This window comes from Dreissena polymorpha, chromosome 7 (genome assembly GCF_020536995.1).
Source record: "Dreissena polymorpha isolate Duluth1 chromosome 7, UMN_Dpol_1.0, whole genome shotgun sequence".
Lineage (NCBI taxonomy): Eukaryota > Metazoa > Mollusca > Bivalvia > Myida > Dreissenidae > Dreissena > Dreissena polymorpha.
The window spans coordinates 101,563,676-101,578,492 of NC_068361.1; the positions used below are offsets into that span (position 1 = coordinate 101,563,676).

The 14,817-nt window shown below is 33.9% G+C and overlaps 2 protein-coding genes across 2 annotated transcripts in view; both read left to right on the forward strand.

Moving 5' to 3' along the window:
• Positions 1–622: 622 nt before the first annotated feature.
• Positions 623–10,577, forward strand: LOC127839976 (neo-calmodulin-like). Its single transcript, XM_052368366.1, has 5 exons — positions 623–701; positions 1,322–1,459; positions 2,299–2,416; positions 9,610–9,737; positions 10,329–10,577. The coding sequence occupies exons 1-5, from the start codon at positions 623–625 to the stop codon at positions 10,355–10,357; spliced, it is 492 nt and encodes a 163-aa protein (XP_052224326.1). The 3' UTR covers positions 10,358–10,577.
• A 3,737-nt stretch (positions 10,578–14,314) lies between these two features.
• LOC127839977 (uncharacterized) overlaps positions 14,315–14,817 on the forward strand; it is a 53,201-nt gene continuing 52,698 nt past the window's right edge. Inside the window, exon 1 of the mRNA XM_052368367.1 lies at positions 14,315–14,659. Coding sequence (XP_052224327.1) covers positions 14,624–14,659 — 36 coding nt within the window. The 5' untranslated portion in view covers positions 14,315–14,623. The remainder of the gene's footprint in view (positions 14,660–14,817) is intronic.

A 14,817-nucleotide genomic window follows, 5' to 3' on the forward strand; every position in this document is an offset into this window, starting at 1 on the left:
ATTTTTGTCGAATGTCGATGTCAGAGCTGGCTTGACGTTCGCCCCAGCTCGATATTCGTTTCTTTTGCCAAATGTCGATGTCGGTGCTGAATTGACATTCGGCCCAGCTCGATATTGCCAACATCACGCACCTTCATCCATTCATTAAGAGAGAGAGAGAGCAATACATGGATCAGGAAGTCAACAAAAATCGACCAGGATGTTATAGATCAATTGGGAGAATGATTGATTGAATCCGCAAGCATCATGAACTTATTATGTATATAACATATTAATTTACAATTGGCAATCTCCCGTTTAATCGCGAGGACAATAAAAAAACATGTGTTTCTTTCCACATAAAAATGCAATAAACTCATAAATGCCTAGCGTCTAGAAAAAAGCCTTGGCAAACAGCGTAGACCCATATGAGACGCCGCATGATGCGGCGTCTCATCTGGGTCTACGCTGTTTGCTAAAAGGAATTTTTGTAAGAAATATTCTAAATATAGAAATAAATTTACTACACATCCCTAATTTTGGAAATAAAATGTTCCAATTTAGAAGGATGGGAGAGTCCACTAGGCATAATGGGCTAAGTGTAAGTCAATGGGTGAATCTGTATTTGTAGATTGCCTTTAAAATGACATCAACTGAGAAACGGAAGAGGGGTCCTAGAACCAAAAAAGACTCGAAAGAAAAAGAAAGAAAGGTTAATCCAGGTATAAATGTTAAATGATTTATTTGATTAATGTGAATTCGCTGCAGTGAACACAGCATTCCAATTGTTCTACAATGAAATTTGAGACAAAGCCACATTAGTTCAATTAGTTTGCACGAGTTCAACTGTTTATAATAAGTAACACATAAAATAATCGCTTCACGGTGTTTTGTTTCATAATAACAAACATCAAAGAAGGATATGCACTAGAAGGTACATTGAATACGATATGATGTTTTCAAGACACCACCTGCATTCTTGACTCCGTCTTTGTGATTTGTACTTCAATGTTTTGGATCCCTTATAAAGTGTCAGTATTGCAGTCAATGTCGTGATCTAAAGCAGCTGGGGTCGATTCATTTATGCAATAAAAACATTTGAACCAATATATAAATCGGCTATATTATATTGCGGGCAGAAAGTTTTATAAAAAATATTGATGGAATATTTTGAAATATTTTTCACATTTAAAAATCCACCTTTTTTGTTTCGTGTGATTTCAAATCTATTTATCTTGATTCCTCGTTGTTTGTGATATGTGACTTTTGCACTTAACTATACTTTAAACTAAACTGAGCATTTAAGATTGATTCTAACTTTGCACATAACTTTCAATTATAGATGAGATATTTGACCAGATGGACCAGAACCATGATGGGCGGATCTCCGTGCATGAGCTGGTGAAGGCAGCTCGTTTGCTCGGTCTCAGTCCAACCCAAAAGGAGGCTGAACAGATGATTGAAGACTGCAACCCGCGCGGTACGTGCTGGGCCGTTGGAAGGTTTTGTTTTGTTATATGTGTCTTGTTCTGTGAAAATTGGGAAAAATGCATGTGCGTAGAGTGTCGTCTCAGATTAGCCTGTGCAGTTCGCACAGGCTAATCAGGGAAGACAATTTGCGCTTAAACTAGATTTTCGGTAAAAAGGGACTTCCTATAAACGAAAAATACCATTAGAGCGGAAAGTGTCGTCCTTGATAAGCCTGTGCGGACTGCACAGGCTAATATGGGACGACACTTTACGCACATGCATTATGCCCAGTTTTCTCAGACACATATTTTTATATACCCGTCAACTCAACTGATTTTGTGTATGTTTCTTTATTGTTTGTAATTTTTGCTTGATCGACATACCGGTAAACGGCTCATGGTTTCTGAATAAGAACTTTGCTTGTGTATATGTGTTTGAAGTTACACGTCGTTCTATATTCCATTTATGGTTATTTATGCCGGAAAGTAAAGTACATAGTTGTATACTGAATGAATGGGGCACATCATGCTCCGATTCTCACGTAAAAATACATTCATTTTAATCCTGCGTTTTTTCCTTATGGTGTTCTCCTTACGTGCTAATGATAATATTATCTCATTTCTTGGCAACATAATTCCAATTTTGTATTTTAACTTTAATCAATCTATCGTGTTTCTACCATATTTTCTTCCGGTCTCATTAGTTGCGGCAAGTACCATCGTTCTCTGTGCCCGTTTCCGGATAAAGCTTCAAACATCGGATTCGAATGATAAAGGCTTTTACTGATACACCATACGCGGATATAATTGTATATTCCCTTCGTAACTCAAGAATTTATATTATTTCCAGAAAAGGGGTACGTGACTCGCGCGGAGTTCCGGAAGCTGTTCGAGAGCAAGGAGGTTGACGTGGACGCACAGATTGAGGAGATGACGTCGGCATTCAGAGTCTTCGACAAAGACAACAGGTATGAGTTGCAGTGGGCAATCATTCAATGTATAGGTGTGATCGTGAATTATATATCTTCGACAAAGACAACAGGTATGAGTTGCAGTGGGCAATCATTCAATGTATAGGTGTGATCGTGAATTATATATCTTCGACAAAGACAACAGGTATGAGTTGCAGTGGGCATTCATTCAATGTATAGGTGTGATCGTGAATTATATATCTTCGACAAAGACAACAGGTATGAGTTGCAGTGGGCAATCATTCAATGTATAGGTGTGATCGTGAATTATATATCTTCGACAAAGACAACAGGTATGAGTTGCAGTGGGCAATCATTCAATGTACAGGTGTGATCGTGAATTATATATCTTCGACAAAGACAACAGGTATGAGTTGCAGTGGGCAATCATTCAATGTATAGGTGTGATCGTGAATTATATATCTTCGACAAAGACAACAGGTATGAGTTGCAGTGGGCAATCATTCAATGTATAGGTGTGATCGTGAATTATATATCTTCGACAAAGACAACAGGTATGAGTTGCAGTGGGCATTCATTCAATGTATAGGTGTGAATGTGAATTATATATCTTCGACAAAGACAACAGGTATGAGTTGCAGTGGGCAATCATTCAATGTATAGGTGTGATCGTGAGTTATATATCTTCGACAAAGACAACAGGTATGAGTTGCAGTGGGCAATCATTCAATGTATAGGCGTGATCGTGAGTTATATATCTTCGACAAAGACAACAGGTATGAGTTGCAGTGGGCAATCATTCAATGTATAGGTGTGATCGTGAATTATATATCTTCGACAAAGACAACAGGTATGAGTTGCAGTGGGCAATCATTCAATGTATAGGTGTGATCGTGAGTTATATATCTTCGACCAAGACAACAGGTATGAGTTGCAGTGGGCAATCATTCAATGTATAGGTGTGATCGTGAATTATATATCTTCGACAAAGACAACAGGTATGAGTTGCAGTGGGCATTCATTCAATGTATAGGTGTGATCGTGAATTATATATCTTCGACAAAGACAACAGGTATGAGTTGCAGTGGGCATTCATTCAATTTATAGGTGTGATCGTGAATTATATATATTATACAGGATATTTGTTGGATTCGATGGAATATCGATTTTATTTCACGAGTGATCATAATATGATTATAGGTGCTACCTAATGTACGGGCAAAAGCTTTTTAAGTTCTTTTTGATAACCATGTATTTTTAGAAATATATGGACATGATTGTGTTCAAAATATTATAATTGTTGCAATAGTTAAGTAATGCATCCAAAATAATTAATATTAAAACGAGTTACATGCTCCTAGCTTTAAGATCTAGCATCTTATTTTTTTTGTTTTCTAGCAACAGGAATTTAAAGCTGGTTCGGTGGTTGTTGTTTAGGGGATGGGGTGTCTGCTAACTGGTTTAGTCACTGGGAGGTCTCTGTATTGATCCCTTAAGTGGGAGCATTCTTTAGATAACCCTAAAGACATACTATGGCGTACCATTTGGGTTGAAAGTCAAGAAGACCTACAAGGTCAACATAGAAATGTACGTCGAAGTACAAAAAAACAACACAGAAGTTTCAAGAAGTTAATGCATTGAAATATATTATGTACAAAATTAAAGAATATTCATTTGTTACCTTTTTAAAATTTAAATTATTTAGCATATTGTGAGTATTTATTGATCATGCGGGGCGGAGTATCACGACCGTCCAGCGCATTACTGTGTAGGAAATTCCCAATGGTAACCAAACAGTTACCAAACATTAACGGGATAAATAATGTATAATAACCTCCCCGTTGGTCGTATTTTGTGATAACCATAACTTGCATAAGTCAGAGGTTGATTCCGCCACGCCAGGTCAATAAATATGCACAATATCTATATGTTAGTGGTCGATAGTCGCATAAGTTGGTATAAATTATAATAATAATAATGTTTAATAAATACGCACAATATCTATGAGTAAGCGGTCGAAAGTCGCATAATTTGGTATAAATAATAATAATTATAATGTTCTATGTCAAATATCTCTTAAAGCAACTGATGTAAGGTGTCTTCTGATTGGCTAATACTCAAGTGTCAGTGAAAATTGTACGTCGAAGTACATTTCTCGTTCTACCTAGTAGGTCTTGTAGACTTTCGACGTCATGGTACGTCATATAGACACTAAGTACTGGTCCTACCCAGGAAACAGTTTGTTTCATTAAATGTCTCAATTCAACTTGACAGCTTGCTAAAGCAGTTGCATTTAGCATACAGTACACTGATTTAACATAATAAAAATCATGTGATGTGTCAAATCAGTTTTGATTGACAAATTTGAAAGGATTTTTTTAATTCAATAATTATTAGACTGTCAAATAACACACACTACGTATTGAAAGCCATACATGGAGCTTTCGTCTTTATACCACTGACTATAGAAGAATGATTTCTACTTTTGGGAAACGTTAACACCGCTAATAATTGTCTTCTTATGTATTATCAATGTATAATTATGTGTAACAGCATAACAACATACTTGTTTCGCAATTAAAATATTTAATAAATACAGGTATCTTGCAGGTTTCTAATTTTCTTTCGGAAACTATTGCTGAATAGTTTAAATTTTGTCGCCACTAAAAAACTAGTCATTTTGTAGCAATTCTTAAATCCCAGTCTAAACTGCACACACTTAGCTCTATAGTTACAATTTGAATACAAATATTAGAATGCATCATGTTATATCATCCATATTTTTTATTTAAACATTCAAATAACACATAACACAGTACATATATAAAAAGGTATTTGGTATTGTCTGGAGATACAAAACACTTCACATCATTTATTTGCACATAAATAGTTACAAAATAAGTAATACTAAAACACTGTCATCAACCTACAGTACAATAATATTTACGTATATGAAATTACAAAGTGGGGTTATTGTATTACCTTTTACAAAATTAACAATGCTGGTTTTGTACTAGCCATAAAACATTTATCGTGGATTAACAAGTAATAACCAATTTATTAATTACACAATAGAAAGGATATCATATTAATTGCATTATGCATTTACCAAACAAGCTATTTGCTACTGTTAAGTATTACACTATCTTACTAAAAATGATCACAACAGGTACTTAGTGCTTTTACATACTTGTGGTAAGTTTTGTATTACTAGTTTGACATTTATTGGCAGACACTTGTCGATATACAGATTAAATATGCATGGGAACTTTCATATTTTTTCAGCATTTTGCCTTCATATTGTTAATTTAACAACCCTTTGACATTGTTTGCACATCTGATCTTATTATACCATAGCTGATTTTTGTTTATAGATAGACAGATTTAGACTTTTGAAAGTTCTATAAAAGTTCACACATGTTCCATCCAAGTAAACCACGATCACCACAGATAATAACTGTGTGTATAGCTTGGAACTTTTGATAGTTCAGGAATCCCTCCTTTGTTGATTTCTGTAAACCAAAACTGTCAGTTTTGCTGGATAGAATGGCTTGTGTGATGCCCAGCTCTTGCCTTGGCAGAACAGCCTCTAAAAACGGAAAACCAACAAATATCTTAAAACTTGATCAATAATGCAGACAATTTATAAATGTCTTGTTTTTTTGTTGATTTCTAATCTGGAAGATTTTTTACGTAAGATTGTGGTACGAAAATCCAACGGTATCGGATTTTGTGGTTTTAGGCTAAAAACTTATTATAGTGAAATGTAACCTTTCGGGATATCGGTAAAGTGCGAGCAGACGAGGTGTAAATACGTTACAAATTTAAGCTAAAAGACTAAAAAGTTAGATCGGAATATCTTTAAATTTTGTTAATAACTGTGTTTCTGATGGATAAAACGACAACTTACCAGAATATTGCTAATGATCACATGTTAAACTTCTTTTTGGAAAATGCGTCACGAATTCTGACAAATAAACAGTAGGGTGTCGTTATTGAAATACCGCGAGAATACTGGAAGAATAGAGGTGCCAACTATAATGTTTAAAACAAATACTTTTGAACAAGCGTTTGCGATTTGTCAGGATAATAATAACAATAAGATATCGAAAAAAATCGAAGCAAATAAATCGACAGAAATCTGAGATTCGGCAATGTATTTAAGACGGGTTATGTTCACGTAAATTGTGTTTGGTAAAGATTGTCACTAAATGGCTGCACACCACACTTTTTAGCCACCAATGCGCATTGGCCCCGGTCAAATTTCAAAATAAAGAGAACAATGGTCAAGTAAGCACCATTTTGAGTGTCTAAATAATAATGAATGTCAGGTTTGAGTTGTGGTGATTTTGCTTGGATGTATGTAAGTTACCAAAACATACGTATTGTAACTATAGCTGCATACAGGAAATAGAATTAATGCAATTCGAAAACAGGTGTAATTCTGGCTCCGGTCAGTATTTCTGTTGGAAATTTGAAAGGGCGTACGGACATTGTACTATTACAAAAAATCTAATCCTTTGACCCCCAATTTTCTGCTTTGCTGATAAGTACTTGGTAAGTTACTAATGTAAAAAGGCACCTTGCTTCCGCAGGAAAGTGGCAGTTTGTTGTTGAAACTGGCTTAAAAAGTCTCGGAAACACACATAATTTTGATGTTTTAATTTGAAATAATCAATACTAAAACATTTTGCCCCAACTCATTTGATTTGAATGTTACTGATTTTTTAGATGGCACACCCTCAACCATTCTGGAAATGTGCTTAGTTTATTTTCAGATATGCGAGGTGACCAGTTTACGGACAGTGGTTACATCCTGCTTGTGTACGAGATTGGCCGAGACTAAAAAAACTGTATATTGCCACCTATGTAGTTAACCAGTCTTCGGCTTATACCCACTGAAGATGAGTATTCAGGGGAGATAATTGAGTTATGACTTAATTCTGGAACGGTTGCGAAAAAAAACAAATAATGCGAGAATATTTAGTGCGATTCGCTACACAATTATGATGTCATTGATATAATTTTTCTTGAGGTATGTATTTACATGTGAATTAGCATATGTCATGTCAAAGTGTTTTTGATTTGTTCAAGGTCATAAATAGCATCGCGAAAATATATGTCGCGTGGCATTTTTTTTTAGACCCATCCATATGTGGTATTCTTATGTAATTTTATGTCTAAATTTCCATATGTATGAGGTGTCAACGCCCGCTTCGCGGGCTTTTGCCCGTGTAAAATAATATTTTTACGAGTGGCGCAATCACGAGTGAAAATATGTATCTTTATGATCACAAGTGAATTAAAATCGATATTCCATCGAATCCAACATAATTCTTTTTCATTATGCTTTTTATACCGTTTATTTAGATTGTTAATAGGTATTGCGGCAGTTTATTTAACCGAGAATATATTTATTGCAACACCGATGATGCTATTATCACAACTCAATATTAATGTTATCAGTATCATCAGAAATGACAGAGTTGGTTCATAATTCAATTGTCAGTGGTTCGATCCCACTTTTTTTTCTTTTATTTTATCCTTGTTTTATAGTGGAGCTTTTTAGTCATGTCGTTTAAATTTATCAATTTAAAGCATATAATCACAAATTTCTAAACAAGCCGAAATCTGTGAACACGTACATGTAAGTTATTAATGATTAAGGTCGAGTTTGATACTGTATGGTATTATGTTTGTGATTAAATATTGTTTTTTATTAATGTCTTTTGGTAAGCTTTTGTGATCCCAGTTACGATTGCAAACAATTTCTAATGTTTATACATATTTCTTACAACATATGTACCGGTACTTGGGTTTTGCCTAATTGATGTATTTTTTTTATAAAATTTGACGTAGACGGTAGGGATAGTTAAAACAAACAATCTCGTTTAAAAGTGCGGTGACCCTCTTTTTTTATTTGAGCAGTTTTGCTCGGTTTTGCAGATGTATATTTGACAGAAAAAAAATAATTTCATTTTGATGTTAAAAATAGTAAAAAAAGAAGTTTTTGGGGGGTTACATTAAAATTAAAATAAAAAATATTCTTTTTTTAAATTTAACTTGTGTTCTCCATTTTTTTGGAATTGTGTTGTTTAATTTAATGGTATTGTATGTATCTAAGCTTATATAATATCTATATGTTGTATATTTCATAGGTTATTTATTGGGTTGAGGCACTTCGAGGTTTTCCAGTTTAAATGAAAACGAACATCTTATAAAATGGTGAATAAAATCAAAACAAGGCCGCTGATCCTATATTTTTATTTCATTTTATATAGTTTTTGTATATAGTACTTCAATATGAACAAAATCTATTTGGTGGAAAAAAATCAGCAAAACTGCAGCAACACCCCTTAAAGAGTTTAACTCGATAATTTCGCTGGATTTATGACGTCATTTCGTCGAAAAATGACGTCATTTCACAGTAAACCAGTGAAAAATATCGATATTTTTCATTGTTATTTTTCACTGTGTAAAACAGTGAAATACCAGTCTTATTTAACTGATATTTCTATAAACCACCGAAAAGCATAAAATACAATGTATTCAGTTAAATTGACAGTGTGAGTTGTAATAATTTATGTGTGTACACGCATATTATGCTAAGCGTTATTTCAGAGTCTTTAAAAGGACAAAATGTCCGCGTTTCGGTCTGTTTGTAGTGAACGCATTTATATAAATATAGTTGCAACATGGAAAGAATGTATAAAAATAGTATTATTTTCATGGAATACACTGTTTATAACATTTGCGGTTACTGAAAATTAACATCTCTTGGTGGATATAAAATGGACTTCGCAAGCATATGGTGAGAATCGAGTGTATTTGGTAATAGGAAACGTAGGCTGTTTATTTTGTTGGAAGACATTTTGCTAAGAAGGGAGATAGCAACGTAGACTTCTTCATATATCAGTTTAAATGTGGCCATATTTTGTTTAAGAAAGCCTCCCTCCTGCCACACATCATGGCCAATACTACCAATATCATAAACATCATCGTCAACACAAGTACCATCACTTTTTTCCATTTCATCAAGATTTACGCTGTCAGTTGAAAGACCGCACTCTTCAACACATAACTTCTATATAACTAATGTTATCCAAATTGAATGGTTCCCCTACAATCATACTCATGAAATTCCCGTATGGTTTCCTTTCCTGTGAGTCCCAGTGGCTCAAACAGATTGTACAACACAAATATCACATATAATACCCCTTTTTTCCCAGTGGCACAATCACCCGAGACGAGATAATCTCTGTGCTAAAACTGTCAGGGGAGAAGGTAGATGAAGCCGAGTTAGAGGAAATAATGGCCAGTGTGGACGTCGATGGTGACGGAAAAATCTCTATCGAGGGTACGTAAGTGACGTAACTGAAGAATATGATGTCAAAATGGTGTACAATAGCAATAGTACCAACCGATGTTAAGGTGTCAGCTGATTACATATATGATATTTCCAATGAAAAAATGAAAGAATGCTTAATTATTGCGGAGAAAGTTACATTCTACCGAGACTAGACGTCAATGGTAACGGAAACATCTTTATTAAAGATGCTTATATATTGTTACTGAGTTTATGAGGTCATGATTGGTTTGGAAGAAATTTGTCCATTTGTATTTATGAAGTCATCATTCAATATGGGGCAAATATTGCCAACTGATGTTCAAACGACGTAATGTTGTTTGTTGGTTATATTTCGAACATAGGATTTTACGTCATCATGTTGTGTGTTGCAATATTTATAACATAAGTTATGACAGCATTATACTATATGAAAATAAGCGATGATAAGAATATATATACATACATAACTTCCATATTGTATACATTAGAGGGTAACTTAGCAATATCTAAACGATAAAAGTGCTTGCTCTTAAAATACCACAACTATTTGATTACAAAACATGCAAAGCGCATTTCATTATAGTGTTTGTTTGATTTCAGAATTTGCAGCTGTGATGTGTGATATTTGAGCAATTGAACGAGAACTCAGAATACCCCTTTGCTCCTGTGTAAATGGCGATTAACTCGTGACCATGTGATTAGTATTCCACCGACAGTGCATTGAAATGTTATACTAACCCTTGTATAAATACGTATCTATAGAATAACTTATATCGTTGAATATGTTGCTATAGAATGTAATAATATTTATGTATACCGGTACATGAATACAACATATATTCGAATAAATATTTCGTTTGTGCTAAATTATATTTATATATAACAATTTAATACAACCGACATGTTTCTTTGTTTAATACACGTATGTACACAAATTGGTATCAAATATGTTGAGTCAATTAAGTTGCCATATTAAATATACCATAACTGTTGCGACATATTTTAGTAACTCAACAAACCTTTGATATCAGCTTAGACCAACAACACCATACAATCAATGTGGTTGGTAACCGCGCTTCTTACCTTGGCGACCCGGGAGCAATACAGTTTGGCTACCACCCCAACCCACCCCACAAACACACATATAGCATAACACCATGACAATATTTCGTTATGCGCAAGGTCACGCGATAATTAACATATCTTTGAGAAAAACAAAACAGCTAAAAGCTGCAGTTTTCATTCGCGTTTCCTCCCAACTATAGTGAATCTAGTATTTTTAGTTATGCAAGAAGGAGTGGTGGGACACACTCCGGGTCCTCACATAATGCAGCCGTAAGCGCGGGAGGCCATCGAGTATATCCGAAATACATCCAACCAAGCAAAGGACCGTTAACGACGCCGAAGAAATAATGTCGTTAGCAACGTGGTTTTGAAAGTCAATTATTTTCGTAACACTACGTGTAGTAAACAGTAGAAACATCATTTAACGTCAAACTGTAATAATGTTTGTTATTGGTTCAAAAAATAAACGTTGTTTTAAAGTTTCGATTCTATACACGATGTTAATTCTGTTTAAAAAAACAACGTATTTTAAAATACTATAAAATAAACATATTACATTTTTTATTTGTATAACCGTCTATATAATCATTTGAGAACATGTACTTTGAAGAAATGTAATCGACTGGTACATTTAATATTTATATAAGACTCAAAATACTCATAGAAGAGGTATAGAGTTACGTCCAATATCCCAATGAAAAACGAAATTCGCAAAAACCAATTTGCAAAAAAAATTTAAACACAATACAGCAAATGCTCTCGTTCAATTGTTTAACCCATTTATGCCTAGCGTCTAGAAAAAAAGGCATTGGCAAACAGCGTAGATCCAGATGAGACGCCGCATGATGCGGCGTCTCATCAGTGTCTGCGCTGTTTGGTAAAAGGAATTCTTGAAAGAAATATTCTAAATATAGAAATAAATATACTAGACATTCCTAATTTTGGAAATAAATTGTACAATTTAGAAGGATGGGAGAGTCCACTAGGCATAAATGGGTTAATGATATCAGTCACAGCAATTAAAAAACATACAAACGCCTAAGGCTGCTTGACATAATCGCAATAAAACATCCAATCCCGTATCCGTAAGTTCATCACGATATGACCAGGTATGTAGGTACTCAACCAGTAATTTCAAGTACATGAACCCATGTTGGCTGTCTCCTATCCCATTATTGCTATAAAATATAGAAAGTATTACAACAAGACAAATTGACATTAATATGATGAAAAGAGTTTTGTATTAATATGATTATTAAGAACATTTTTTTAAAAATTATTTGTAGGAAATTAAACCATTTTTCAAAAAACATTTATGCATATGCACATTTAAACAACAAACCAGACCAAAACTTAACAGACACTGAAAAATGTGTCTTTTCAACGATAACTTCATATTTTATAATAAATTATTTAAAGGTTTTTCTCGGTCTAGCGTTTGACATTGTTGTATGTTATTCCTGAAATAAATTTGATGTATTGTGCAAAACTCGTGTATTATTGTAAATATGCAAAGGTTATAACTAAAAAAGCTTTTTTTTACGCACGTGATGGTTGCTATCATTTATACACGTGATATATGTTTAAGCACTATAATAAAGTAGCTTAACATATACAAGTAGTAGTGTAAATACTTCCGTAAACCTTTTAATTGTGTCAATGCTACCAAATATGGTAATGTTTAAACTCATTTCAATAATAACGATTTGAATGTTTTCACATTGTGTTGACTTAATTACTCATCCAAACGCGTGCATCTATTAACATTTTAACGTAAACAATCTATAGTGGGATTTCCCATAGTATGCAAAGAATTTCTATTACGCGTACAGCATTAAAATTTAACCCTTTCTGAACAAATACGACCGCTACTACCTGTACAAATGATATACTCCTTGATCGATAACTATCTGCCCGTAAAGCGTCATGATGAGTTTGATTTAAGCAGGACCGTAGGACTATGGGGTTTTATTGTGAAATTATTGTAACTCCGTATCGCTGTTCATATTTTTGAAACAGAGACAGCGGATGTCTTAACCTGTTTACCTGTAAAAAAAATAATAGAGAAATCGTCTATAATACTAGTAACGCATTCGTGTAAGATAAAATGCCTTATAATTATTGTACTAGTAAATGAGTCAAATTGGTGTTCAAATACGCCAGTCGAGCCCATGCAATTATACTTCCAGCAAGCGAAACGTCCATGAGGCGTTATATAAACGGGAATATGTATGCACGGTCCCGTAAAGTGCTCATGATGAATTATTTACGAGCGGTTGGTACCAAACATTACATACGCTTTACACTATGAACGCATATAATTTATAAACTTGTTAATTATACATGCCTGCGGAATGCGTTACATCGTTTCAGCACAAAACAGTATGTGTATTTCCCGTTCCCATTTCCAACGACCCACCGACATTTCCACGGATATAAAGGTGTTCAGTTTCTTTCTGATTTGATTAAGAAATGGTACGAACAATTTTTCCGAATCTACCGTATCGTGTTTCGTGGAACGTATGCGTGTCCGTGAGGGAAAACAATACGGTCCAAGGCTACTTATGTCGGAAGGTTACATTTGGTTTCCATATGCATTTTGGTTAAAATTCATATTCAAGTAAATAAACATGTATGTTCACTTCAACAACTTATTCTTTATATCTTTAATATAAACATAAATATCCGCAGGTATTGCTTCAATTTCGATCGATATCGTGTTATTAAATGCCACATAATAGTATTTAGAAATAATATTTTCGTAGTGTGGACGAATGAAGCATACGTTGAATATACAGAGCTGGTTTAGGTATTTTACATCTTCAACTATGGTCATGTAAGTACAAGGTAGTTGTACATATACCGTCATATGTTTATAAATAGTGTGTTATTATGACAGTGTTGTAATTGTATCAATATAATGCGTTTGTTTTAGAGTCATTCAGAAATGTAAATATAACTTATTTAAAAATTCTCTAAAAACACATCTTTCCACATATATATTTTCCTGTGCGCACAAATCTCAAACTTTAACCCATTTATGCCTAGCGTCTAGAAAAAAAGGCCTTGGCAAACAGCGTAGAACCAGATGAGACGCCGCATGATGCGGCGTCTCATCAGGGTCTGCGCTTTTTGCTTAAAGAAATTTCTGTAAGAAATATTCTAAATATAGAAATAAATATACTAGACATTCCTCATTTTGGAAATAAATTTATCCAATTTAGAAGGATGGGAGAGTCCACCAGGCATTAATGGGTTAAGTGTCTTTAATTCTTCCGTCAATATATTTAACTTTCTTAAATAATTGCTCAGTTGATTTCGTTATATAGCTTCCACTCTGAATTATATGTTTATAATGCGAGACTTAAGATTGCTTTAAAACCTTTAACACTTTAGCTGAATTTATCATACACTGTTATTTCAAAAATTTCTCTTTAATGGAAAACTCGTTTCAAAATAGTCCGGCTACGCACATGACCATGTTACGCTTGGTAGCTCATTTAAAAGATAATATTAATACTTAACGCGAGACGTACTTAAAATACACTACTTATTTAACCTGATCTATGAGAAAGTGTTATTATGTAAATATACGTGAACTAAAAACGTTTGATTACATAAACCGAAAATAGACTCGTCTCTTAATGTAAGACACAGGAATAACTGATAAATAATAATACTAGAATTATCAATAGTTATCTCAATCAAGTAATTTAAAATCCTTATGGAGAAAATATACGAAGTGTGTGAACTGACTCTATTCTAATGGTTATTATGAAAATACATTAGTGATCTTATAAAGTGATTAATAAGATAGTTTGCTCTTAAGTATGTTGTCGTTAGAGGATGTGAACTCAAAGGGAAAGGTGAGTAGATTAATTAGGCTTTAACATATCATTGGAAATATAAGATGCATAAAACAACTTCGGCCATCATCATCATCTTCTTCATAATCGTCATAATCTTTTCAATTGGTATTTTAAGTACAACAACAATATAGACAAATCCTCCTCCTGCTGCTCCT

Coding starts and splice junctions, on each gene's coding strand:
- LOC127839976 (XM_052368366.1), top strand. CDS start 623: ATGACATCAACTGAGAAACGGAAGAGGGGTCCTAGAACCAAAAAAGAC. Junction 1,460..2,298: donor TGAAGACTGCAACCCGCGCG/GTACGTGCTGGG, acceptor TATTATTTCCAG/AAAAGGGGTACGTGACTCGC. Junction 2,417..9,609: donor GTCTTCGACAAAGACAACAG/GTATGAGTTGCA, acceptor CTTTTTTCCCAG/TGGCACAATCACCCGAGACG.